General features: G+C 50.2%; 1 protein-coding gene and 1 long non-coding RNA gene across 3 annotated transcripts in view; one reads left to right on the top strand and one right to left on the bottom strand.

Annotated features, from left to right (window-relative positions):
• Iqgap3 (IQ motif containing GTPase activating protein 3) overlaps positions 1 to 15,015 on the top strand; it is a 44,679-nt gene extending 29,664 nt beyond the window's left edge. For both annotated transcript variants that reach the window (XM_087897376.1, XM_087897377.1), the window contains 16 exons: positions 1,523 to 1,731; positions 2,196 to 2,348; positions 2,662 to 2,825; positions 3,092 to 3,316; positions 4,480 to 4,620; positions 6,608 to 6,692; positions 6,896 to 7,128; positions 7,409 to 7,541; positions 7,647 to 7,749; positions 8,189 to 8,315; positions 9,330 to 9,417; positions 9,923 to 10,135; positions 10,617 to 10,783; positions 11,018 to 11,119; positions 11,528 to 11,636; positions 14,100 to 15,015. In XM_087897376.1, the coding sequence (XP_087753502.1) occupies positions 1,523 to 1,731; positions 2,196 to 2,348; positions 2,662 to 2,825; positions 3,092 to 3,316; positions 4,480 to 4,620; positions 6,608 to 6,692; positions 6,896 to 7,128; positions 7,409 to 7,541; positions 7,647 to 7,749; positions 8,189 to 8,315; positions 9,330 to 9,417; positions 9,923 to 10,135; positions 10,617 to 10,783; positions 11,018 to 11,119; positions 11,528 to 11,636; positions 14,100 to 14,213 (2,366 nt within the window). In that variant the 3' untranslated portion in view covers positions 14,214 to 15,015. The remainder of the gene's footprint in view (positions 1 to 1,522; positions 1,732 to 2,195; positions 2,349 to 2,661; positions 2,826 to 3,091; positions 3,317 to 4,479; positions 4,621 to 6,607; positions 6,693 to 6,895; positions 7,129 to 7,408; positions 7,542 to 7,646; positions 7,750 to 8,188; positions 8,316 to 9,329; positions 9,418 to 9,922; positions 10,136 to 10,616; positions 10,784 to 11,017; positions 11,120 to 11,527; positions 11,637 to 14,099) is intronic.
• LOC148119509 (uncharacterized) lies at positions 11,554 to 15,657 on the bottom strand. The gene is made up of 3 exons (XR_015735231.1): positions 15,611 to 15,657; positions 15,130 to 15,347; positions 11,554 to 11,694 (listed from the first exon to the last, which is right to left on the bottom strand). It is a non-coding gene; the product is annotated as an uncharacterized LOC148119509 (long non-coding RNA).
• Positions 15,658 to 23,964: the final 8,307 nt, after the last annotated feature.

The following is a 23,964-nucleotide window of genomic DNA, read 5'->3' as shown; positions in this document are numbered from 1 at the left end:
TTCAAGAGAACCCACAACTGTCTGTCCCAAGGGACCTGATGCCTTCTTCTGGCCTCTGTATAGTGCACAGACACGCATCCAGGCAAAACACCCATACACATCAAATTAAATGAAACACTCAGACTCAGGCCTGGTGGCACCTGCCTGTAAGTCAACACTTGGGAAGCAGAGCAGGAGGATCCTGAGCTCGGGGCTAGCTGGGGCTGTGTAGCAATACTGCCTGAGAAGAGTCAAACCAGCAGTAAGACGTGAGAAGCCCTGCCTCTCTCAGTCAGCATTCTATATATTATCTTGTTTCTATGAAGCTTAGCTCAGAGGCTTATTTGAGGGCTTTGTTTATTTGGTGATTTTTTTTTTTTTGAGACAGAGTTTCTCTGTAGCTTTAGAGCCTGTCCTGGAACTTGCTCTGTAGACCAGGCTGGCCTCAAACTCACAGAGATCCACCTGCCTCTTTCTCCCAAGTGCTGGGATTAAAGGCTTTGTGCCACCACCGCCTGGCTGTTTTTGTTTTTTTCTGACCTCTCCACTATAAAGTTGACCTCTTTAGCTACCTATATCCCAGTACAACTACAGATACTCTACACAAGTGCCTCATGGAGCTGGCAGGGCTAAGTGGTGGCTGACAGGTCAGAGGCATGAGAAAGCTGGTCTGCCCAGCAGGAAGGGGAACGGGTGGGCGATGCAGAACCCAAGTCAAATAATCCCAAGCTATCTTTGAATAGAGTATTCTAAGGTTTTTCTTTATTAAAGGGGGACTCACAAATCACAGCGAGGAAGTTAGAGATGGGGTCTGACATCCAGGTGTGGCTTGTGAGGAGAAGACAGAGGAAGCTGGGCGGGACTGCGGCTTTTTGGTCCCCTAAGTCACGCTCCAACCTGGTCCAGCCTCTTAAAGGCCATTGGCTGAAGGAGGTTCTCCATCACCTCCCCCTTTTGTCTAAATAAGAGAGTTCCAAACCCAATGCAAAACTATATACACTAAGAACATATATCAAGTATAAAAATTAGAATTACAACCAGCATAAACAATATTAAGCAAGGAGCATAAGCTAAATGTTTTAATAACCATTTTATCCTAAGGAGTCTAAATCTTGTATTAGAAATGGCTCGGCTAGATCATAAGATGAAGGTAACTACGACTATCTAATCTCCAACCCCATCAAAGGCCTGAGAAGGGAGATAGTATTACTTGAGTAGGCAAGAAGTGCAATCAAGCAGCCTCCAAAATGTGCAGTAGATGACAGAGACCACTGGCTACCTGGGCAATCACACAGTCTCATTTACAATGTTGAAGCAACCAACTTTGGCTAAGGCCTTGAACAAGGATGCCTTTGGAGAGCATCACAAAGCACTGGGACCTGGTTTGGTGTGGAAGTCACTGGAAGGGCCCACATGTGTGGTGCATGAGAGCAGAGAGAGCTGTTCACTCCTAGGTGTGGGACAAGAGCCCCGGGTAGACCTGGTTGGTGCTGCCAAAGAGGCTTTACGACACCTGCCTGATCCACGTCTCCCATCTTACCAGTGCACACACGCCATCCGCCCCTCTCTGTGGTACGCAAGTTTGCTCACCTCTTGAACCAGAGTCAGGAGGACTTCTCAGCTGAAGCGGAGCTGCTGAAGCTCCAGGAAGAAGTGGTCAGGAAGATCCGGTCTAATCAGCAGCTGGAGCAGGACCTCAACCTCATGGACATCAAGATTGGCCTGCTAGTCAAGAACCGGATCACCCTGCAGGTGAGCGGCCCCTTGGGTCACCCCTCCCCCAGTCTAGCTACTCCTGAGGGGTCCTCTGCCCTTGAGGTCTGCCATTGGGCGTGTGTAGTGCAGAGCCCCATGGGTAGGATGGGAATGGCTGACTGCTGATTTCTAATGCAGGGGCTTTAGGTGATCCACTAACCTTGAAGTCTGTTTCCTCTTTAGCTCTCTGGAAAACTCTATAAATTACATTCAGATAAGGAGTAGCAGGTTGATGATGCTGTGGTGTCTCCACCCCAAGATTGTACCTTAGTCAAAAAGAGTGGTAGCAAAAGCACAAGCAGACGCGGTTCCTCTGCCTGGCAGCCCCAAGCCCTTTGAAGACTCCCCTGTGAAAGCAGAGGTGCCAGGTGCAATCGTAGGGCTTTCTCCTCCCGCGAGCCCTGGTTCTTCCAGACACTGAGTCTGCACTGCATGTGTTCATGGTTTGCCCCCATATCCAGGACGTAGTCTCCCACTGCAAGAAGCTGACAAAGAAGAATAAGGAGCAACTGTCAGACATGATGATCCTGGACAAACAGAAGGGATTGAAGTCATTGAGCAGAGAGAAGCGGCAGAAGCTGGAAGCCTACCAGCACCTCTTCTACTTGCTGCAGGTGAGCAGGACTCTCAGAGGAGAAGCCTTGGGTAGGTGTAGCACAGTGGTAGAGCACGTCCCTTGCACACATAACACTGAAAAGACAGAACAATTTAAAAGCCAAAAAGTCTCCATCACCTTCTGAGCTTGTTCTCTTTGCCTTTTTCCATGGCCTGTCTAATGCCCTGTTGCCGGAGACAGAGCCTAGCTCTCCCCATTTGTATGGAATATTGCCAGTGCCCTGAGAAGGTGATACTTTCTCCACCTCAGGACAAACCTTTGTAACTAATCTGATTGCCAAATCCCCAAGAGCATCTCTCCGTTGTTCACAGACTCAGCCCATCTATTTGGCCAAGCTGATCTTTCAGATGCCGCAGAACAGAACCACCAAGTTCATGGAGGCTGTGGTTTTCAGTCTGTACAGCTATGCCTCCACCCGCCGGGAGGCCTACCTTCTGCTGCAGTTGTTTAAGACAGCGCTCCAGGAGGAAGTCAAGTGCGTTCTCCTGCGCAGGAGCAGGGGTGGGGATGAGATGCTGGGTCAGAGAATGGCAGCAGAGGGACATTCTTCCCTTCAACTCATGGGAAGAGTGGAAGACAGCGCTGGAACAGCATGGTGGGGCATGGGCTGACCTAGCAGGGGGACCAGACAGCGGGACCTCCCTTAGGGAGGGTACAAAAGTAGACTTGAACAGGCAAAACTCTGGAAAGGGAAACAGCTATGTCCTCTGCATATGAGGCCAGTAACCTATTGTACCACAGGTCAAAGGTGGAGCAGCCTCAGGATGTGGTAACAGGCAACCCGACAGTGGTAAGGTTGGTGGTGAGGTTCTACCGCAATGGGCGGGGACAGAGCGCTCTGCAGGAGATCCTGGGCAAGGTTGTCAAGGACGTGCTGGAAGACAGGTCAGTCAGCATCCACACAGACCCTGTCCACATCTATAAGAACTGGATCAACCAGGTGGAGGCCCAGACCGGGCAGCGCAGGTGAGCCAGCAGGAGGGGGTTCCCTAGGCAGATCTGTAGGGAAGCCTGCATGTGTTTGAAGGTGGAGGGAGGTTCAGGCTTTGATCGGGTCCCTAGGCAGATCTGTAGGGAAGCCTGCATGTGTTTGAAGGTGACACACAAAGGACTTAATGCAGAGATGACGCAAGGTCTACGGAGATTTAAGCCCTGGCTTTCTCTGTTCCCCAAGCTGTCAAGGATGATTTGCTAGTAGTACCTTGGTATCTGCTTTTGAGTCTGACATTTCTCCCTGCTCTTTCCAGCTGCTCTGTGACTCCTGAGTCCTCTCTCTTCTGTGTACCCTCACTGCTGTAGTCTCCCTCCTTTCCCTGTGTATCCTCACTACTGCAGTCCCCCCTCATCCCCTCCTCCCCCTGTGTGTCCTCACTGCTGCAGTCCTCCTCCCCCGTGTATCCTCACTGCTGTAGTCCTCCTCCTCTCCCTCCTCCCCGTGTATCCTCACTGTTGTAGTCCTCCTCCTCTCCCTCCTCCCCGTGTATCCTCACTGCTGTAGTCCTCCTCCTCTCCCTCCTCCCCCGTGTATCCTCACTGTTGTAGTCCTCCTCCTCTCCCTCCTCCCCTGTGTATCCTCACTGCTGTAGTCCTCCTCCTCTCCCTCCTCCCCCGTGTATCCTCACTGCTGTAGTCCTCCTCCTCTCCCTCCTCCTCGTGTATCCTCACTGTTGTAGTCCTCCTCCTCTCCCTCCTCCCCGTGTATCCTCACTGCTGTAGTCCTCCTCCTCTCCCTCCTCCTTGTGTATCCTCACTGTTGTAGTCCTCCTCCTCTCCCTCCTCCCCGTGTATCCTCACTGCTGTAGTCCTCCTCTTCTCCCTCCTCCCCCGTGTATCCTCACTGCTGTAGTCCTCCTCCTCTCCCTCCTCCCTCGTGTATCCTCACTGCTTCAGTCCTCTTCCCCCTCCTCCCTGTGTATCCTCACTGCTATAGTCCGGCATCCCTGTCACCCCCACCCACCCCCTGCCTCCCGCCCCAAGTGCTGCCTTATTCTGGCGCTTGCTCTTGGTACATGGGTCTGTCTTGAGCCTCACTGTAGAAAAGTGTATCATTAGAGAAGAGTTGGTGGGGAAAGTCTGGGAAGGGAGGCCACAGAGGGTACTCCAGTTTTACCATCTCTCTCTGCTCACAGCTGTCTTCCCTATGACGTCACCCCTGAGCAGGCTTTGAGCCACTCTGAAGTCCAGAGGCGATTAGACATCTCCCTACGCAATCTCCTCGCCATGACTGATAAATTCTTCATTGCCATCAGTTCATCTGTGGATCACATTCCGTATGTGTAACTACCTCCCCCAGGAAAGGCCAGTTTGGAAGGGAGAACAGAGCAAGTGACATGTGAAGGAAAGGGGCTGGAAAAGAGGAGGCAGAGGTGTCTACAGGGCTTCAGATGTGTTGAATCCCAGCCAGGGGGCCAAGCTGGGAGGCTGCAGCTGGGTCTTTATGGCTGGTCACTGGTCAAAGAGAAACCCAGTGTGTTGTCAGGGAAAATAAGTAAAGAAAAGATGGGACTCTTTGGCCCACAAAGTCACAAAAGGGTATATTCCAAACTGCTACAGTACCTCATGATTATAATCCTTCCTCTCTTTCTTTCTTCCTTCCTTCCTTCTTTCCTTCCTTCTTTCTTTCTTTCTTTCTTTCTTTCTTTCTTTCTTTCTTTCTTTCTTTCTTCCTTTCTCTCTTTCTTTTTTTGTTTTTTAAGTCAGGGTCTCTACACAGCCCTGGCTGTCCTGGAACTGGCTCTGTAGTTCAAGCTGGCCTCAAACTCACAGAGATCCACCTGTTTCAGCTTCCCCAGTTCTAGGATTAAAGGCATGTGCCTCCACCTCCTGGCTTGGCCCTCTTATTTTAAAGATTTTTCTTTAATGTGTATGGTGTTGTGCGTGCGTGCATATCTGTGCACTGTTTGTGTCCAATGCCCTCAGAGGCCAGAAAAGAGCAACAGAGCTCCTGAGACTGGAGTTAGTTTGTTGTGAGCTGCCATGTGGGTGATGGGAATTTCCCTGGAAGAGCAGCCACTTATTAACTACTAGTCCATCTCTTCAGCCCCTGGTTCTCTTCTTTTTTAGAAACTGGCCAATAACTTGGAGGTAGAATCAGGGTGGTCAGAATTACAAACAAACCTTATTCTTCTAAGTTTGAGTCCAGCCTGAGCTACATGAGACCCTGTCACAAAACAAACAGGCAAACAAAATTCCTTCAATAAAAGTTCTGTTGAAAACTATTTGATGAAACCAGGTGGTGGTAGTGTAGCCTTTAATCCCTGTGCTTGGGAGGCGAGGCTGGGGGATCTCTGAGTTCGAGACCAGCCTGGTCTACAGAGTGAGTTCCAGGACAGCTAGGACTACACAGAAAAACCCTGTCTCAAAACAAACAATTTTGTTTAATAAATTATGAATGGGTGTGTGTCATCTAGATCCAGCATCCAGCCATGGGCCTTGGTTCTCAGCATGAGGGTGGTTGCCTGCCAGAGGGGAAACAGCCCCAGACCACAGAGCAGGACTGAGGCTTCACAGCTGGGAATAAGGAAAGACCGTCTGACATCCAAGAAGAGAAATACACAACGAGTTATGAATCTGCTGGGAGCTGGGATAGCTTTCCGCCAAGTCTAGTTAGCTTTGCGGCAGCAAACCCGTCACAGGAGTGACAAAGATGCTCAGCGCGCTGCACTAACACTTCTACTTTCCCAGAACCCTGTGAGACTGAGCACTCACTCCAGCCAGGGGCCAGGATGCAGACGGGAAGGACATGGCAGAGAGTAGATTGTTAGCAGGTAGGCAGGCAGGCCCTGCCCCAGCCCAGACACGCTACTCGGGACCTCTGGGAGCTGGTAGAGTTGACTGCCTCAGAGCCTCCTAGACCGTCAGGTACCCAAGAGGCAGAATAACTTGCCTCTGTAGGAAGGTGAGGTGTACTGTAAGCAGAGGTGATCTGTGGGGAAGTGAGAAGGCCTCAGAAAAGGTTCTTGAGCTGGATGTGGTAGCACACAGCTGTAGCAGAAGCACACGCTACAGGACCCTGTTTCAGAAACAAGGAGCGTGAGGCGGGGAAAGATTCAGGGGCCAATAGGGCCCTGTCCCTGGTATTGACCCAAGACAGGAGGAAGGACAAAGGCTCAGGGGCCGGACTCCAACAGGGAGCACGAGCAAGTCGAGGGAATGTGTGTGGGCCCTGGTGTGACTGAGATGAGAGAGGCAGCCAGGCTCATACTGAGTCCTGAGACAGGAATCCGAAGGGCCACACATGCCTGTTTTGTTCCTAAGGTATGGAATGCGGTATATGGCCAAAGTCCTGAAGACAGCCCTGGAGAAGAAGTTTCCCAGTGCCACGGAGAGTGAAGTCTATAAGGCAAGTGTTGTGTCTCTTCTGCAACCTCCAAGACTCTCCTTTGCCCAATTTTGCCAGTGATCCCAAGACAAGCAGGATGACAAACTATGCTATAAACATTCAAAGAAATGGGTTCCCTCCTATAAACAGAGTCTGGCCCACCATGTGGAATGTGGAGTTATGACTGTCAGGACAGCTTCTAGAAGGTTCTCCTCTGCACTCAGGTGGTTGGGAATCTCCTGTACTACCGCTTCCTGAACCCAGCTGTGGTAGCGCCTGATGCCTTCGACATCGTGGCCCTGGCAGCAGGCAGCACAATGGCCGCCCCACAGCGTCATGCGCTAGGTGCTGTGGCCCAACTCCTACAGCATGCTGCTGCCGGCAAGACCTTCTCTGGAGAGAGCCAACACCTTCGAGTCCTGAATGGCTACCTGGAGGACATGCATCTGAAATTCAGGTCTTGGTCCTGGCGCCCCGTCCCTCCCTCCACCCCTCGTGGGTCGCATCCTACTCTTCTCTCTAGAGTCTGAGGAAGAAGCCCCCAGAGACACGGGGAATGGGGCTCTGGAGGATAGTAGTAGGCCGCCCAGAGTACAGAGACCATCAAACTAGTCCGGATGGCACACTGAGACAGAGGAAAACCAGATGAAAGCAGGGCGGGGCTGAGACTGGCAGCAGACTTGACCTGGCATGGGTGACGGCCCACCCCACTCTGACACACCCTCTCTCTGGGACAGGAAGTTCATCTACAGAGCCTGCCAGGTGCCAGAGCCAGAGGAGCGCTTCGCCATAGATGAGTACTCAGATATGGTAGCTGTGGCCAAACCTGTGGTGTACATCACTGTAGGGGAGCTGATCAGCACGCACAGGGTAAGGGGTCAGCCCTGGAGGGCTAGGCTGAAAGTCCAAGAAGATCCCTGACCCCAGAGACAGGCCTGGCTCAACTCTGCACCCCTTTCCTTCTACCATCCACAGCTCTTGCTGGAACACCAAGACCAACTGGCCCCAGATCACCAAGACCCCCTGCACCAGCTCCTAGAGGACCTTGGGGAGCCACCTTCTATCTCTGACCTCATGGGTGTGTGCCTTCTTGGCATCTGGAGCTAGTTAGACCTTCAAGGATGGCTGTCAGCAGGCAGCTCATCATAAGGACTCCTCTGTTGTTCCCCATGACTCTGGGGGACACAGACTTGTGTGGACATACAGATATTGATGCTACTGGAGGCCAAGCTATAACAATGACCAATGAAATCGTATATAAGAAATGTGGGGAGGGAGAGCCTCTTGAGTCCTACTGCGTCTAGATGTCTAGTTCTAGGGCACTGGGATGAGAGGAACGAGAGGAGTTTGCCACGCAGCGGAAGGGCAGTGTCGGTGCCAGGACCTCCACACTGCAAGCCCCAGCTAGCACCCAGGTTGAGACCATACAGAGGCCCAGTGGTCGCAGGTGTCGGGGCTCAGGGCATGGGACAGTGGGGGTGGGCGGGGCTCACCCCATCTTCGTGTGCCTATCTCAGGTGAGAACACAGCCACAGATGGGCACGTAGATCTGAGCAGGCTCGAAGTGTCCCTGACACTCACCAACAAGTTCGAAGGACTGGAGGCAGATGCTGATCACACCGGCAGCCAAAGCCTACTTCTGAGGTAGGTGTGGGGGCTCTCCTGGGGCTCCGTAGCCTGCTGCCTAGATGGTGGTTCCACTCAAGAGACGGCCATCATGCTTCTTATTGCCCTACCCACGCCCCTGTTCTAAAAGTTCTCACTGAAGCCTGCATCACGTTTGCCTCGCTCAGAATCAGCTCTTCTTTGGCGACCTCTTAGCCTTTTCCTTGGAGTCATAGCTGAAGGCATGGGCATGATTGGGATCCTAGAGCCAAAGGTGTCTGCTGCCCAAATGCTTTGGTTTATTTGCTTTTTGAGACAGAATCTCCCGTTGTAGCCTCCCGTGGCCTAGATTTGCTCTGTAGTCCAGACTGGCCTCAAACTCCAGTTAATCCGCCTATCTTACCTGGGATTACAGACATGAGCCACCATGCTTGGCTTGACCAAATGGTTTTTAGGTTTGTGTTTCTCCTTGGGTACAGACTGCTTCAGGTGAGGAGGGGGCTCAGATGGAAGCTTCCTCTAAAGTCCACGACTCAAAGTCACAGCCTGTGGGAGGGGGGAGGGACCAGGTTGTCAGGTTTTCATGCCTGTCCTAATGATGGTCAGACAAAAGCTCAAACTTTTTTTTCTAATTTACTTATTATTATTGTGTATGTATGTGCATGATTAGGGGAAGTACGTGTCATGACACATGTATGGAAATTAGGACAGCTTTGTGGAATCAGTTCTTTGAAAGATTTCCATCTTCACATGGGTCCAGGCCAGGAATTTACTCTTCACACACTGTCAGCGAGACAGAGCGGCTCCTGTTCTGTGAGCAAAGGTCTTAGAGTTGGGAACACAAGCAGAAAGCTACCCAGAGGAGAATCAGTCACGGGGACTGACAGAAGGAGGGCAGTTTGAGGGAAGGTGTTCTAAGGGGTAGCACCTCCCCTGGACCGTCTCACTCTTCATCCTGGGCATCCCTAACAGCCCAGACCTGGGGCAGGTCTTACCCTTAGCTCTTTGGCCACCCCGTCCAGACCCCTCCTGAACCTCACCCTGTACCTTTAGTACCAAACAGATGCTGGCTGACCTCATCCAGTTCCACCCTGGGGATTCCCTCGAGGAGATTCTGTCCTTGTCAGCTCCCAGAGAACAGGTGAGTAGCCAGGACAGCACCACACAGCTGTCTTTAACTCTTCTCTCACAGCACTGCCTGTTCTTCCCACAGAGGCCTCAGGGCTCAGAAGACCACGTCTCTGACCTTGACCCCAGAGGCCACAGGCTGAGGGGGACAGCCTAGGCAGCCCAGTCCCTCCCTCCACAGGGCTGGGATTAGGATAGTGCTGAGGGGCAGCCCGTCAAGAACCACATAAAGGAATTGCTCTGGGGAGTGGTGGTGGAGGGTTTGGAGGCAGGAAAAGATGCCAGGTGGGCTCCCTGTTGGAATAAGGACAAAGCCTGAGTAAAGGTGGTAATAGCACGCAGAGGCATATCCCAGAAAGGCTAGGCAAGCTCCACCATGTGTGATGGCCTGTGTGTTCTCCACCTCCCCACTCCCTGCCCCACCCCAGAAGCACAGGATCCCACACTCTGGGGTTTGTCCTGATCTGAAGTAGGATAGTAGGGACCAGAACCTCCTCAGCATCTCTGCCCCCTCCCAGGAAGAGGCCCATCATCGGCTGATGTGTTGGCGCCAGGCTTGTGACACCCAGAAGCCAGAGTCACTTCGACGACACCACTCAATGATGGCGCACTCCCTCCTGCCACTGGCAGACAAGCAGCGACGCGTCCTGCGGAACCTGCGTCGGCTACAGGGCCTGGGCTTGGTCAGGGCCAGCGACTGCTATCAGGGACTGGTGGATGAGCTAGCCAAGGTGATAACCTAGGCCAGGACTACAGGTGACCTCGTGCAAGGCCCCTGTGCTGGCTTTCCATTGGCAGACTTCTCCCTGGTAGGTGCCACCCCAAATTGCCACCTACTTGAGGAAGGCCTAGGGTTCTTTTTTAAGGAATGGTCTGAAGGTTAAGTAGACAGATTTTTTTGAAGCTCTCTTCCACTAAGATACGGTAGCCTTTGATAGGTATAGTAGTGCATGCCTTTAATCCCAGCGCTCGGGTTCCAGTACAATCAGGGGTTCTACCTGTCAGGACATGGCGGTCTCTTAGATAAAACAGCTTTCACAGTTGCCTTTTCCTGGTGCTGGGAATGGAACACAGGTGCTTGGCAGACACTCTACCCTAAGCCACTCCTGCCCCAGGCCCTCTTTCTGTTTTCTTAGCCATCTTCACAGTGAGCTAGTGAAGTGGTCTAGGCCTCAGGAAGGCTGCCGACATGCTTCCTGTCCCCATCTGCAGGACATCTGCAACCAGCGCAGGCAGCGGCAGCGGCGGAAGGCAGAGATGCTGAGACTCCGGGCCACACTGAAGGGCCTAGATGCAAAAACCACCTTCTATGAGGAACAGGGTGACTATTACAACCAGTACATCCAGGCCTGCCTTGACCACCTGGCCCCCAAAGCCAAGTAGGTGTTGTAAACCCTGCCCTCACCAGAACTCTGCACCTCTGCCCTCCATCCCCTAACCCTGGCTAGGAATCACCCCCAGTTCAGCACTACGTGCCCCTAACTCTGGCATTTGTGACCCCCTCATCTTCCACAGCAGGGAGGCTCCTCAGGGCCTGCATCTTCCTGCCAGGCACCAGAAGCTGGCAGCCAGTATTGAAAGTTTTTCAGACAAAGTCTCCTTCCTTTAAGCAGGAGTTCTGGGAAGGGGAAGAAGCAGCCATGTCTTCATTACACAGCCGCCCAGCTCCTGGAAAAGGGCGTCTTGGTGGAAATTGAAGATCTCCCTATCTCTCAGTATGTGTCAGAATGTCAGACCCTTCCTGTCTCGTGGGAGGGACAAGGCTGGGATGAAGCTCTGAGCAGGCTCTGGGTTGGAAGGAGGAGGAAGTTGCTTGCTGAAAGAAGGTGGGGAAATGGAGCATCTTCAGACAGAGGGGAGAGCAGCAGGCATGTTATAGCGCTGGTAAGGATGCTGGGAACGCTTTCTGGAGATGAGACCAGCTTGGTAGGGCCAGGCAAGTAAAAAAAGATTAAATAGGCAGAAGTCAAACTGGGAGACGATAGAGAGCAGGCTGCCAGCAATGGGGCACGAGGAGAAGCCTGGGCTGCCGGTGGAACCCACCACCGCTGCCCCAGGAGCACCTGCAGAGTGGGGGTGGGGCTCAAAAAGAGGGGTCCTGTGTTGACTCCTTTTCCTGACAGCTTCAGGAACGTCATCTTTGACATCACTCCTGGAGATGAGGCGGGAAGGTTTGCCGTAAATGCCAAGTTCTTGGGTGTGGACATGGAGCAGTTTCAGCTTCACTACCAGGTGAGACCCTTACACAGGTAGACCCAAGTCCGTGGGAGGCGGTCTGTAGTTCAAACACCTAAGAGATTGAGGCAAAAGGATCAAAAGTTCAAGACCCAGGGCTGGCGATGATTCAGCTCACCATACCACTTACCTAAAAAGCCTATGCTTGCATCTTGATCCCTAAGGCCTACCCACATGGTGGAGGCAGAGAAGAGACTCCTGCAGGATGTCCTCTGGCCTCGGCACATATGTGCACACACACACACACACACACACACACACACACACACAAATAAAATTAACTGAATAAATATAAAACAAAAAACATTTCTTTCCATTTCAAGACCAAACTTGAACTACAGCGTTTGAGGCCAGCCTGGGGGACTTAGTGAGTCCTTGTTTCAAAACAAAAGTAAGGCTGGGATGGTGGTGCACGCCTTTCACCCCAGCTCTGGGAGGCAGACAGGTGAGGAGTTCCAGGCCAGCCATGACTGCGTCGTGGGACCCTGTCTCAAAGTAAAGACACAGTAAAGATTAAAGTTAAAAAGAGAACTGAGGATATAGCTCAGTGGTAAAGTACTTGCTTAGCATATGTGAGGCCCGAGGTTAAATCCCAACACTGAGAAACATGCCACTGCCGGCTTTATACCCATAGTCACCCGTAGCATCTACCCATTTTATAGCCTCAGAGGCCAAAAGGTTAAAAAGCTGACCTCAGTTCTAGCTAATATTCAGGGAAGCAGTGATTTCATTTTTATTTGCAACAAGGTTTGGTGACCTTGAATTTATGATTATCTTGCCCCCTCCCAAATGTTAGGATTACAGTATGCACTACCTTACCTGACTTATAAGGTACCAGGGCTTCACACATTTTAGGCGAGTATTATTCCAACTTATATCCCCAATCCTGTATTTTTAAAGACTTGTTATTTTTACGTGGGTTCTGGGAATCCAACTCAGGTCCTTGACAAGCCCTTTGCCAAGTCTGCCATATCTGGCCCTATTTTCTGTTGCTGTTATCAGGGCACTGGGGGCATATGTATGTGGGGATGTACTCACATACACATGTGGAGGCCAGATGTTGACATTTGGAGTTTTCCTGTACCATTTTCAGTGGTTCGGCTAGCCAGGGAGCCTCTGGAGTCTGCCTATCTGCCTCCTGGACTGGGGTTATAGCACACACCTCCACGGGCGCTGATGACCCATACTCATCCCTCGCTCACATGCACTTTCTTGCTGAGCCACACCCATAGCCCCCTTATTTTTTTAAAGGTATATTTGATTTCTGTGTGGGTGAATGAGTGCCTATACCTAAGTGTGTGCAGAGTCCAGAAAAGGACATCAGATGCCTTGTGGCAGGAGGTAGAGACGTTTATGGGACACGGGTGCCAGGATCTGAGCTCTGCTCCTCACAGCTAGACAGGAAGTACTCTCGTCCCTGAGCCATCTTTCTAGTCCATATTTGGTTGGTTGGTTGGTTTGTTTGTTTGTTGAGGCAGAATCTCCCTTTGTAGGTCAAGCTGCTCTGAAACTCAAGGCAACCTCCTATCTCAGCCTCCCAACTTTACAGGTTTTTGCCACCACATCCAGTGAATCAGTGGTTTTATCTTATTTATTTGTTTTTATTATTGTTGTTTTCTCAAGACAGGATTTCTCTGTGTAGCCCTGACTGTCCTGGAACTCACTCTGTAAACCAGGCTGACCTCAAACACACAGAGATCTTCCTGACTCTGCCTCCTGAGCTCTGGGATTAAAGGTGTGTGCCAACATTGTCCGGCTTTTTAGCCTTATTTTTTAAAGACAGGGTTTCACTCTATAGCTCAGGCTAGCCTCAAATATACAGAGCTTTGCCTTCTCTGCCTCACAAGTGCTAGAATCACAGATTCGTGCACTACCATGCCCAGCCTTATTATTTTTGATTTGTGTATACATATATGCACACTCGTTCAGATGTCCAGAGGGACCTACAGAGGGTGTTAGATCCCCTGGAACTGGAGTTACAGGCAGTTGTAAGCCACCTAATGTGGCTGCTGGGTATCAAACCCAGATCTTCCGCAAGAGTAGAAAGTGCTCTTAAGTACTGAGCCATCTGTCCAGGCCTATTTATTGTTTTTTGTTTGTTTTTGAGAAAGGGCCTATTCTATAACCCAGGCTGACTTAGCTTCTGCCACTGCCCTCCTGCCTCCCACCCCCACATGCCGGAGCTACAGGTGTGCACCACCACAGCCTGCTTCGGAGCGGGGATTCTCAGTGCAAGTCTCTGTTATTTGTGAATACGAAACCTGGGTTCAAGCCCTGGCTCCACTTGGCTTAGCATTTGGTCAAATCACTGCGCCTGTTTTTCTCATTTGTAGAGTGGGCTTTCCACACCCTGCTTCAGTGGCCAGTGCTCCTGGCAGCTGTGAGGCTTCCTGACAAGTGTTTCATGGGCTGCACCACTCCCAGAAGCTCGTAAACCCCTCCCTGTTCCTTCCCTCCTAGGACCTGTTGCAGCTGCAGTACGAGGGTGTGGCTGTCATGAAGCTCTTCAACAAAGCCAAAGTCAATGTCAATCTTCTCATCTTCCTCCTCAACAAGAAGTTCCTTCGGAAGTGATGGAGGCCGTGGAGCTGCCCAGCCCGGCCTCTTAGCTGATTGACTGCTGTGCTTTAACGTTAACCTGCTGCACTTCCTGCAGACCAGGCTCAGGCTGTTCTCGGCCCTTCCTGCCCAAGAGGAACTGTCCTACTTGCCTGCAAACACTGGAAGTAGGCCTTGCTTCCAGGTCCAGCTGTGTGGCTTTTCCCACATATGCGGCTCCTCCTTCCCGGAAAGGCTCGTCGCATTGTGTTGCAGCACTGCCTGGCAGCCATCTCCCTTCCTTCCCACAGACTCCAAAGCCATGGCCTCCCCTTAATAAGCCCTGGGCATTACTGCCCAATACAGCCCAGGACCCTCTGTGCTGTGCCCTCAGCAACCTCTAGCCTCTCATTTCATCCCAGCAGGGACTTGGGTGCAGCATTGACTGGTGTCCTCCACGGCAGCGAGGTGCACATCAGCGATGGTCTGTTTCTTATGTGTGTCACTGGGGTCTCTGTGTACTCTTAGTCATGGTGTCAATTCTCACTTCTGAACTCAGTTCTCATTCCCCACTTCAAACTAAAGCCCATTCCATTTTCCTCTCCCTTATATTCAAGTCTCTTGGCGTTGGAGCAGGGAGGCAAAGAACTCATTGTCTCAGCTGTCCACTGTCTGCAGGACAAAGCAGTCTTGCCATCTTGCCGCCTCAGAGCTGACTTCAGGTGTTTCCATAGATCTGCAGGCCTGCCTTCGCCACTCTCTGCCCACCCCTCTCCTTCCAGCTTCTTGCCCTTTCTGCCCTCTAGTTTTCCTCTCAATAAAACCAGTTGTTACCCCACATCTGTCAACCCCTCTGTTATCTCCTGTAGTACAGCTCTCAAGGTCTGGGGTACAGTTTCCGAGAACTTGGGGATGCACCCCGCAGCAGCCTTTACCCGCCCTGGACACATACCCATTATGCTTGCCTGCTCAGGCTTGTCCAGTGCAGGATGAGGCACCTCGTCCTCTCTTAGCACCCAGGGGACAGAGAGGAGGAAGAAATGCGTAGACTGATTTTGTTTCCATCGCCTCTAAGAGCTCAGGCACTCGCTCTACACAGCTCTCACTTGTGCCGTGCCCCAGCCTGACCACAGCTCCTTACATCCAAGTCTTTCAGGACGCGGCCAGGGCCTGTGGGGGAGAGGACAATGACACCTGCCTGACACTTGAATTCCACAGCATCAACTGGGCACCCCCCCTTTCCTGGCACAGCCTTCCTACCTCTGCTCCACTTGGTATCTATCTGTCTTGCTGTCACATCCAATCTCACTCAAAGCCTCTTCCCCCTTGACATGTCACAGTAAAGACTTCAAGTGCTGCCTTGCTCAGCTGACAGGGACATATACCAGAATCCTAGTTTCTACACATACAGTCATTAAATATCTCACACTCACCAAGTAGCTCTGACATTGTCCTGCTGCAGGACTGGTGTGTGTGTGCGCGCACACACACATACAAGTCACGCGCTCAGCCACACACACCACATGGAGAAATGTCGCAATAGCTAAGCTGTAAAGGTCAGCACAGGACTCCATCAGCACAGTCCCTTGTATCCCAGAGACACAGCAGTCTCTTCGCCGCCACACTCCTTCACGTGGTGACAGTCCCTAGTAAGCTCAACGGAATCAATGTCCTTGCCCACTTCCAGGGCCCAAGAGCCTCTGTGGGTGGGAGTATCAGAAATTTAAATACAAAGTGCTAGCAAGCAGAAAAAGTATTCTAATTTAGGCATCTCAACACAGGACAGTAAAGACCAGTCTTGACTATACCCCACATTCAAGCCCCAGGGGCTAAGAATGTAACTCTCAATGGCTCTGTGGTATGGTCTACTACACCCAAGGTCTTAGGTTGAATCCTCAGCACTGGGAGGAAAGGTGGGTGAGTTCAGTAGGTGGTTCTGAGAAAAACTGCAAACTCTTGTTTAGAAAGGAATGGCATTGTCTGTTTTGTTTTGTTTGCTTTTTTGAGACAAGGTTTCTCTGTAGCTTTGGAGTCTGTCCTGGAACTAGTTCTGTAGACCACGGTGGCCTCAGACTCACAGAGATCCTCCTGTCTCTGCCTCCCGAGTGCTGTGTTTAAAGGCGTGCACCACCACCACCTGGCTCTAAGCCCTGTCTTATGCCCTATGCAGATACTGTTTTTTTGAGATGGAATCTTACTACATAACACAAGCTGGCCTTGAATTTGTAATCTTTCTGCCTTAGCCTCCCCAGTATTGAGGGGTGGGGAAGTTCACTTAAAGTAGTTCATGGAATCTAAGTGAAAAACAAGAAACTATAGAACTCTTAGAAGAAAACAGACTGAGCTAGGGCTCAGTGAGTAGAGAGCCTGCCTAAAAAGCACAAAGTTCTAGGTTTGATTCCCTGCACAGCATAAAACCAGGTGTGGTGGAGAGCACCTGTAATCCCAGCACTTTGAAGGCAGGAGAATCAAGTTTGTGTTGAGTGTATGTCAAGTGCAAAACCACCCTGGTATACAAAAGACCCTGACGTGTGTGCATGTCACACGTGCGTGCACACACACACCCATAAACCTGAATTTTCCTTCCTTTGGCTTGACAATTTTTTTTAAGAAATAAAAAGCAATGAAGAGTAGGCACGCTGTCTTTACCAGCCTGAGAAGCAGTGCTTTGAAGGACACTTTCAAGATAAGACATGTAGTGACGCACACCTGCAACCCCAGCGCTTGAGAAGCAGGATTGCCATTGGTGGGAGCATGTGGGGTCAGGGACACATGCAAGCCATGGTGACTGCCTGGAGGTTAAAGGATGACTTTCAGTTCTTTCGTTCCACTATGTGGATTCTGGGGATGCAACTCAGGTGGCCAGGCTACATAGTAAGGCCCTGTCTCAAAAAATATAAAACAAAGATATCACAGTCAAACCTATTTAAATGCTTTTATTAAATTCAGACACACTATGCAGCATTTCTCAAAAATACTGGTCCCAGAAACATTAAACCCTTTTATTCTTCTGTTCTGATGTGCTGGGGCCTGCACACATGCCTTCCACTTGCTAAGCTTGCAGGCTCCAGTTGAGCTGCCGGTCCCAGTCCATCAGACCCTTCTCTTGGAAGAGTTTACAGCGCCCTTTCCCTTCTCTTCTGTTTCACCTTAAACAAATGAGCTAGTACATATACTATCTCATCATAGACATCTCCAGGAATACGGAAGTAGAGTAAAACCTTCCCCACCACCTTCCTCACAGGTGGCACTGCTGGCAGCCTGGGGCAAACCCTTCGAGACCTTCCTTCTACACTCTTGCTTTCGTGTGCATGCTCAGATCATGGCTAGCTGTCTTTCCCAAAGCCATGCCTTCTGCATGAGACAGTGGCTCTGGCCTTCACCCTAGAAGCTAGACAGGCTAGTACCCCCATGACTGCCTTAGCTACTGTATGGCCTGGTAGTGCTGTGTCCCCTGAGGCCAGGTCACTGGCCCAATTTAATCCCCATTGTGTGGTATTAAGAGGGTGGACACTGAACTTGGGGCATAGCTCAGTGAGAGGGAGAATGTGAGATTCTGAGTTCAATTCAAAGTCCCCAAAAGAAAACAGAAAAGAGGACAAAATTTAATAAGACCATGGTATTTAGGGTGAGTCTTTGGGGAGTGATTAGGGTTAGATAGGAACACTTGAGTGGAGCCCCATGAGTGACTTTACAAAAGGCACAAAGTCCCTGATATTGCCCTGTGCCACATTGGGATTTCCCTAGCAAGAAGGCCATCGCGAAAAGTGGCCAAGATGTCCATTTCTAAACATGAGTAATTCTGAGATCCCTGTGTGTCCAGAATGGAGTGTGTATGTGTGTGTGCGCATGCGCATGCACGCATATTTTTCATTTCATTTCTTTTTCTTTCTTTTTTTTAAGACAGGGTTTCTCTGTGTAACCTTGACTGTCCTGGAACTCACTCTGTAGACCAGGCTGGCCTCAAATTCACAGAGATCGCCTGCCTCTGCCTCCCAAGTGCTGGAATTAAAGGCATACACTGCCACTGTCCAGCCTGGCCTTTCTTTCTTTGTTTCTTTCTTTTTTAAAGATTTATTTATTATGTATAGTGTTCTGCCTGAATGTATGATGAAGGCCAGAAGAGGGCACCGGATCTCATTACAGATGGTTGTGAGCCACCATGTGGTTGCTGGGAATTGAACTCAGGACCTCTGGAAGAACAGCCAGTGCTCTTAACCTTTGAGCCATCTCTCCAGACCTAATGTCTTACTTTTCTATTGTTGTGAAGACACCATGACCAAGGAAACTTAAAGAAGAGAAAGTTTATTGGGTTTCTAGTTTTAGAGTGTGAGTCCATGGCCACCATGGCAGGCAGCATGGCCTCAGGCAGGCACGGTGCTGGGGCAGCAGCTGAGAGCTTACATCTTGATCCATAAGTACCAGACAGGGAGAGCTAACTGGGAATGGTGTGGGCTTTAGAAACCTCAAGGCCCACCCCCAGTGACATGCCTCCTCCAACAAGGCCACACCTCCTATTCCTTCCCAAACAGTTCCACCAACTGGAGATAAAGCCTTCAAATATATGAACCAATGGGGGCCATTCTCATCCAAATCACCACATGTGACATGGGAGCTCCACTCCTCTGGAGGAGTAGCAAACATTCTGACCCTCTTATTTTTCTTTCTTGATGACACCTTCACCATGGTACTTGTGAGGTCTTATTCTAAGTGTGCTTCAGTGTTGTGGGATATTTGTACATTGTGAAGATGTATTGCTGTGATCGGTGTAATAAGAAAAGCTGAATGGCCAATAGCTAGATAGGAGGTATAGGTGGGACTTCTAGGGACAGAAAGGATTCTGGGGCTGGGCAGTGTTGGCGCACGTCTTTAATCACAGCACTCAGGAGGCAACTTTTTTTTATTAACCAGTGGTTATAAAACATATTCACAACATACAGAGGGGAATCCCACATCACAGAGGCAGGCAGATCTCTGTGAATTTGAGGTGAACCTGCTCTACAGAGCTAGTTCCAGAATAGCTAGAGCTACACAGAGAAACCCTGTCTCAAAAAAACAAAAAAGATAGATAGATAAATAAATAAATAAATAAATAAATGGCTCTAGGAAGAGAAAGATGGAGACCCAGAGCAAGCAGAATGTGCAGGAAGAGAGGTAACAGCCATGAGCCTTGTAGCAGAACATAGATTAATAGAAATGGGTTAATTTAAGTTATAAGAACTGGTTAGAAACAAGCCTAAGCTATAGGCCAAGCATTCACAATTTGGGCACATAGTTCATTATTTGGGCATTATGGGCACAGAGAGACTTGCCACACCAGTACTCCCCCACCATCTCTGCTGTGCCACTGTGACCATGGAATGCTGGTGCTCCACCTTGGCAATGTTTTCCCTGTATGGCACAGCAGCACTGAATTGCCATCCCACAGCGACTTTCTGGGTTCTGTTTTGTTTTGGACCCAGAGTCTCACTAGTGTTGGCCTCTCTGCAGTCCTCCTGCTCCCGTCTGAGGAAAGCTGGACTCTAGGCATGAGGGGCTGTCTAGCTACACAGCCACTTGTTGCTGGGTAGACGTGGATGTGAAAATACTCATTGGCCTCTCTGATCTTCAAGTTTCCTTGTCCAGAGGCCTCCAAGCCTGAGTGAGCAGTGTGGTGGCATAAATCAGGAATGAAAAGAAAGAACACTTAGACCCTTTCGTCCACAACTCTTTCTCGCTCCCTGCCTCGTGTCCCCTCAGCAGTCAGCCCTGGGTTAGGGCCGGAACATGTCAGAGCAGGACCTCCACTCCCTCTGCTCTTAGAGGAGGGGCTGCAGCAGGTGGGGCCATACCACGGTGAACGGCAGAAGCCTGGTAACCAGCAGGTGCCACATTTGGGAGCCACTGTCACAGCAAACTTGTTGAGGTGTCAGCCTGCTGGGTACAGGTACCCAGTACCTCAAGGGGTACTGAGACAATTTGGCCAGCAGATTCTAGTTGCTTGGTAAGGGCCTGTTAAATAAGGGTGCTGTCATCAGGAGAGAAACTGAGCCAGCACTCTTGAGAAATAGGAGAATCAGAAATTCAAAGTCATTCTCAGCTACACATTGAGTTCAGTGTCAGCCTTAAGTATAAGAGACCCTAAGTAAGTAAGTTAGAAAAATAATAAATAAACCAGTGGTGTGGTAGGGAAACTAGGTTTGCAAAGTCCCAGAGAATCAGTGTATGCTGTAATACTAAGGGGACACATCCAGCAGCTTCTGCCTCCTTTTCTTGAGGAGTCATGCTTTGGCTTTTAAAGAGAACACCTCACCCCTACCTTTCAACAAGCAAGCACTCCATCCTGAGCTATACTGAAACCCAGGACTGTGCTTAACCTTGTATTTCTGTCCTAGCCTTGCACAGCCCAGGCTCTCAGTACTGTTAACATCTAAGGCTGGCACCTACCGTCACCAAGCTAAGGGAAGGCTCACACACTTCTTCCTCATAGCTTACTGAGCTGTGGTCATCCTCGCTCTGTAGTTATGAGGAGGCAGGAGAGAGCTATATACTTAGCCCATCCAGCCCTTTCCAGTCTCCTTGCTCTCCATCAGTGTCAGGACCCCTCCTATATGCCATCTGTTGCTTGGTAACCACACATCCTCCCTGTCCTGCAGCAGCACCCTAGTGACTCTAGTGGTGATGCTGTAGGGAGAGCCTTGCTGGATAAGTCGTTAGTCCAAAATGGCCTAGGTGTGAATTGGGCTGCATCACATTCAGGCCCAGTACCAAGTCTGGCTGCTTATGTCACATCTGGTAAAGAAGCCGCGGGGAGGTGGTGGATCTCTGTGAGTTCGAGGCTAGCCTGGTCTACAAGAGCTAGTTCCAGGACAGGCTCCAATGGCTCCAAAGATACAAAGAAACCCCATCTCAAAAAACAAAACAAAACAAAAACAAAAACAAAAACAAACAAACAAAAAAGTTGGACAGTTTAGCACTGAGCCAGCTGAGATAAGACTGAAGGCTGCAGAGACTGCGCAGCAGGGTGGGGCAGCTAGAGGCCAGCAGGCTGGAGGAGGGAACTCCAAGTTTGGGGCAAGTCGCTTTCTTATAGCTGAGGAAGCCAGCTGACAGTAGACAGCAGGTACTTTTAGTCCTGGGCCAAGTGATCTCACCAAACCCCATTGCCTGATGCTGTTGCAACCTGGAGAGTCTCCCAGCCCTCCTGGGTCCCCAAGTAGAAGGGCTTTATAAAGCTCACTCCCTAACTTGGGTTTGAATAATTAAACAGCATGGACAGAAATAGCAGCCGGACAGTGAAGACGGGTTATTTTGGGGTTTTCTGGAACACAGTGCTCCTGGTGTCACCCAACCGCTATAGAGGGTGGAGCCAGCACCAAGGCTGCCTGGAGATTCCTGTGGGGAAACCCACCTCACTCTTTGGGTTTCATGGGTCATGAAGGCTGCTTTGAGCCAGAGGAGTCTCAGTTTTACTTAGGCCTCTTTTTCCAGGATAAGTTGGTGCCCCTGCCTCCTGGGCTCAGTTATTACCAGGCAGGAAGTGTCCTCTGGTGTCTGTCAGGCCTTCATCCTTGAAGAGGGTGACAGAAATTGACAAGGGGATCAATAAGCAGCTGCAAGACAGGCTGAACAAGGACTAGGTGGTTTTGAACCACAAGAAACTGGAATCAGGTGACAGGAGATTCTGCTCTCTCACCACGGGAAATGAAGGTCAGGGAGGGAGTGGAGGCAGAAATAAGGAGAGGATGGCAGTTGGGGATAGGGATGGGGAGAGCAAGGGTGGGGCTTCACAGAAGAGAATACCCAGATTGAGTTACTATCTGACCAAAATGTTCCTGCCTTAGACATTGCATTAAGTATCTGTAATTACACTCATGCCGAAGTCAAATTGCAGATTCAGGACATCCTGGGCTACAGAATGAGACTGGGGGCTGTGAGTATCCCGCGGAAGCAGGCACAGCCTCCTGGGTTTCAAAGCATTTGGCTAACTGAGGCATATTTTAGCCAAAGAGCTGAACCTCAGCTTTCAAAGTTAAAACCTGCCATGATCATACCATGTTCTCTCTTGGGATAATTTCAGAGTGGGAACATAGTTCAGAATTGGAAAATACGAAAGTCATTAACTTTGTCATTTTTACTTATTTAACCAGGCATGTATTGTGTTGTTTTGTTTTAGATGGGATGGTGTCTCATGTAGCACAGGAAGCTTGGAACTCTTTATGCTGTCCAAGGATGACTTTCTTAGTAACTGTGATGTCACTGGGAGGTGATGTCACTGGGATGTGGTGTTGCTGGGATGTTGTGTCAGTAGGATGTGAAGTCGCTGAGATGTGATGTCACTGGGATGTGATGTCACTGAGATGTGATGTCGCTGGGATGTGATGTCGCTGGGATGTGATGTCGTTGGGATGTGATGTTGCTGGGATGTGGTGTCGCTGGGATGTGGTGTTGCTGGGATGTGATGTTACTGGAATGTGATGCCACTGGGATGTGATGTCACTGGGATGTGGTGTCACTGGGATGTGATGTCGCTGAGAAGTGATGTCATTGGGATGTGATGTTGCTGAAAAGTTATGTCACTGGGATGTGGTGTCGCTGGGATGTGATGTCACTGGGATGTGATGTCGTTGGGATGTGATGTCGCTGGGATGTGATGTCGCTGAGAAGTGATGTCACTGGGAGGTGGTGTCGCTGGGAGATGATGTCACTGGGATGTGATGTCACTTCATTTCTGTGATGAACCACCATGGCCAAGGCAACTTACTAGAAGAAAGCATTTAACTGGGGCTTGCTCACAGTTTTAGAGGGTGAGTCCATCATAATCATGGTAGGGAGTGTGGCAGCAGGCAGGCACGGTGCAGGAGCGGTAGGTGAGAGTTTACATCTAGACCCATAAGGTGGAGGCAGAAAGAGGTGGTGGGGGGATTGGGCCTGGGCCTGGGGTTTTAAAACCTCAAAGTCTACTCCCAGTGAAACACATGGTCCAAGGCAACATCTACTTCAACAAGGTCACACTTCCTAATTCTTCCCAAATAGTTCCACTTGCTGGGGACCAAACACATGAACCTATGGGACCATTTTTATTCAAACCACCACAGTGACTGAATGTCACTGCAAGAGCGGGGCTTTTTTTTCTCCTTCTTTTTTTTCTTTTCTTTCCTTTCAAGACACGGTTTCTCTGTGCAGCCCTGGATATCCTGGAACTCACTCTGTAGACCAGGCTGAACTCAAACTCACAGAGACCCACCTGCCTCTGCCTCCTGAGTGCGCAGCTGCGTGGCACAGCAATGCTCTCTAACATCTCTCCAGCCCCATGACCTACTTTTACTTTTATATATTTATGTGTATGGGTGCCTGAGGAGCTGGCATTCAATCCTCTGCAACGACAAGCCATTGTGATGTGGGTGCTAGAAGCCAAACTTGACTCTTCTTCAGGAGCATTGAGCCATCATATCTCCACCCCTCAACAAATGTTAAAATAATTCATTACAGTTGTGTGTGTGTGTGTATGTTCTCACATGCACACATCACACTTTTTAAAAATATTTATTTATTATGTGTACAATATTCTTGCTGCATGTATGCCTGCAGGCCAGAAGGGGGCACCAGACCTCATTACAGATGGTTGTGAGCACCATGTGGTTGCTGGGAATTGAACTCTGGACCTTTGGAATAACAGGCAATGCTCTTAACCGCTGAGCTATCTCTCCAGCCCCCCCATCAGCACTCTTGTGAAGGTCAGAAGGTAATTTTCAGCTATCAATTCTTTCTTTCCACCATGTGAAGCCTGGGAATGGAACTTTCCCAG

Source organism: Myodes glareolus, chromosome 17, assembly GCF_982192425.1.
Source record: "Myodes glareolus chromosome 17, mMyoGla1.1, whole genome shotgun sequence".
NCBI classification, from domain to species: Eukaryota; Metazoa; Chordata; class Mammalia; order Rodentia; family Cricetidae; genus Myodes; species Myodes glareolus.
The sequence above is the reverse complement of the archived record's forward strand: the minus strand, read 5'-3'. Positions and strand labels throughout refer to the sequence as shown.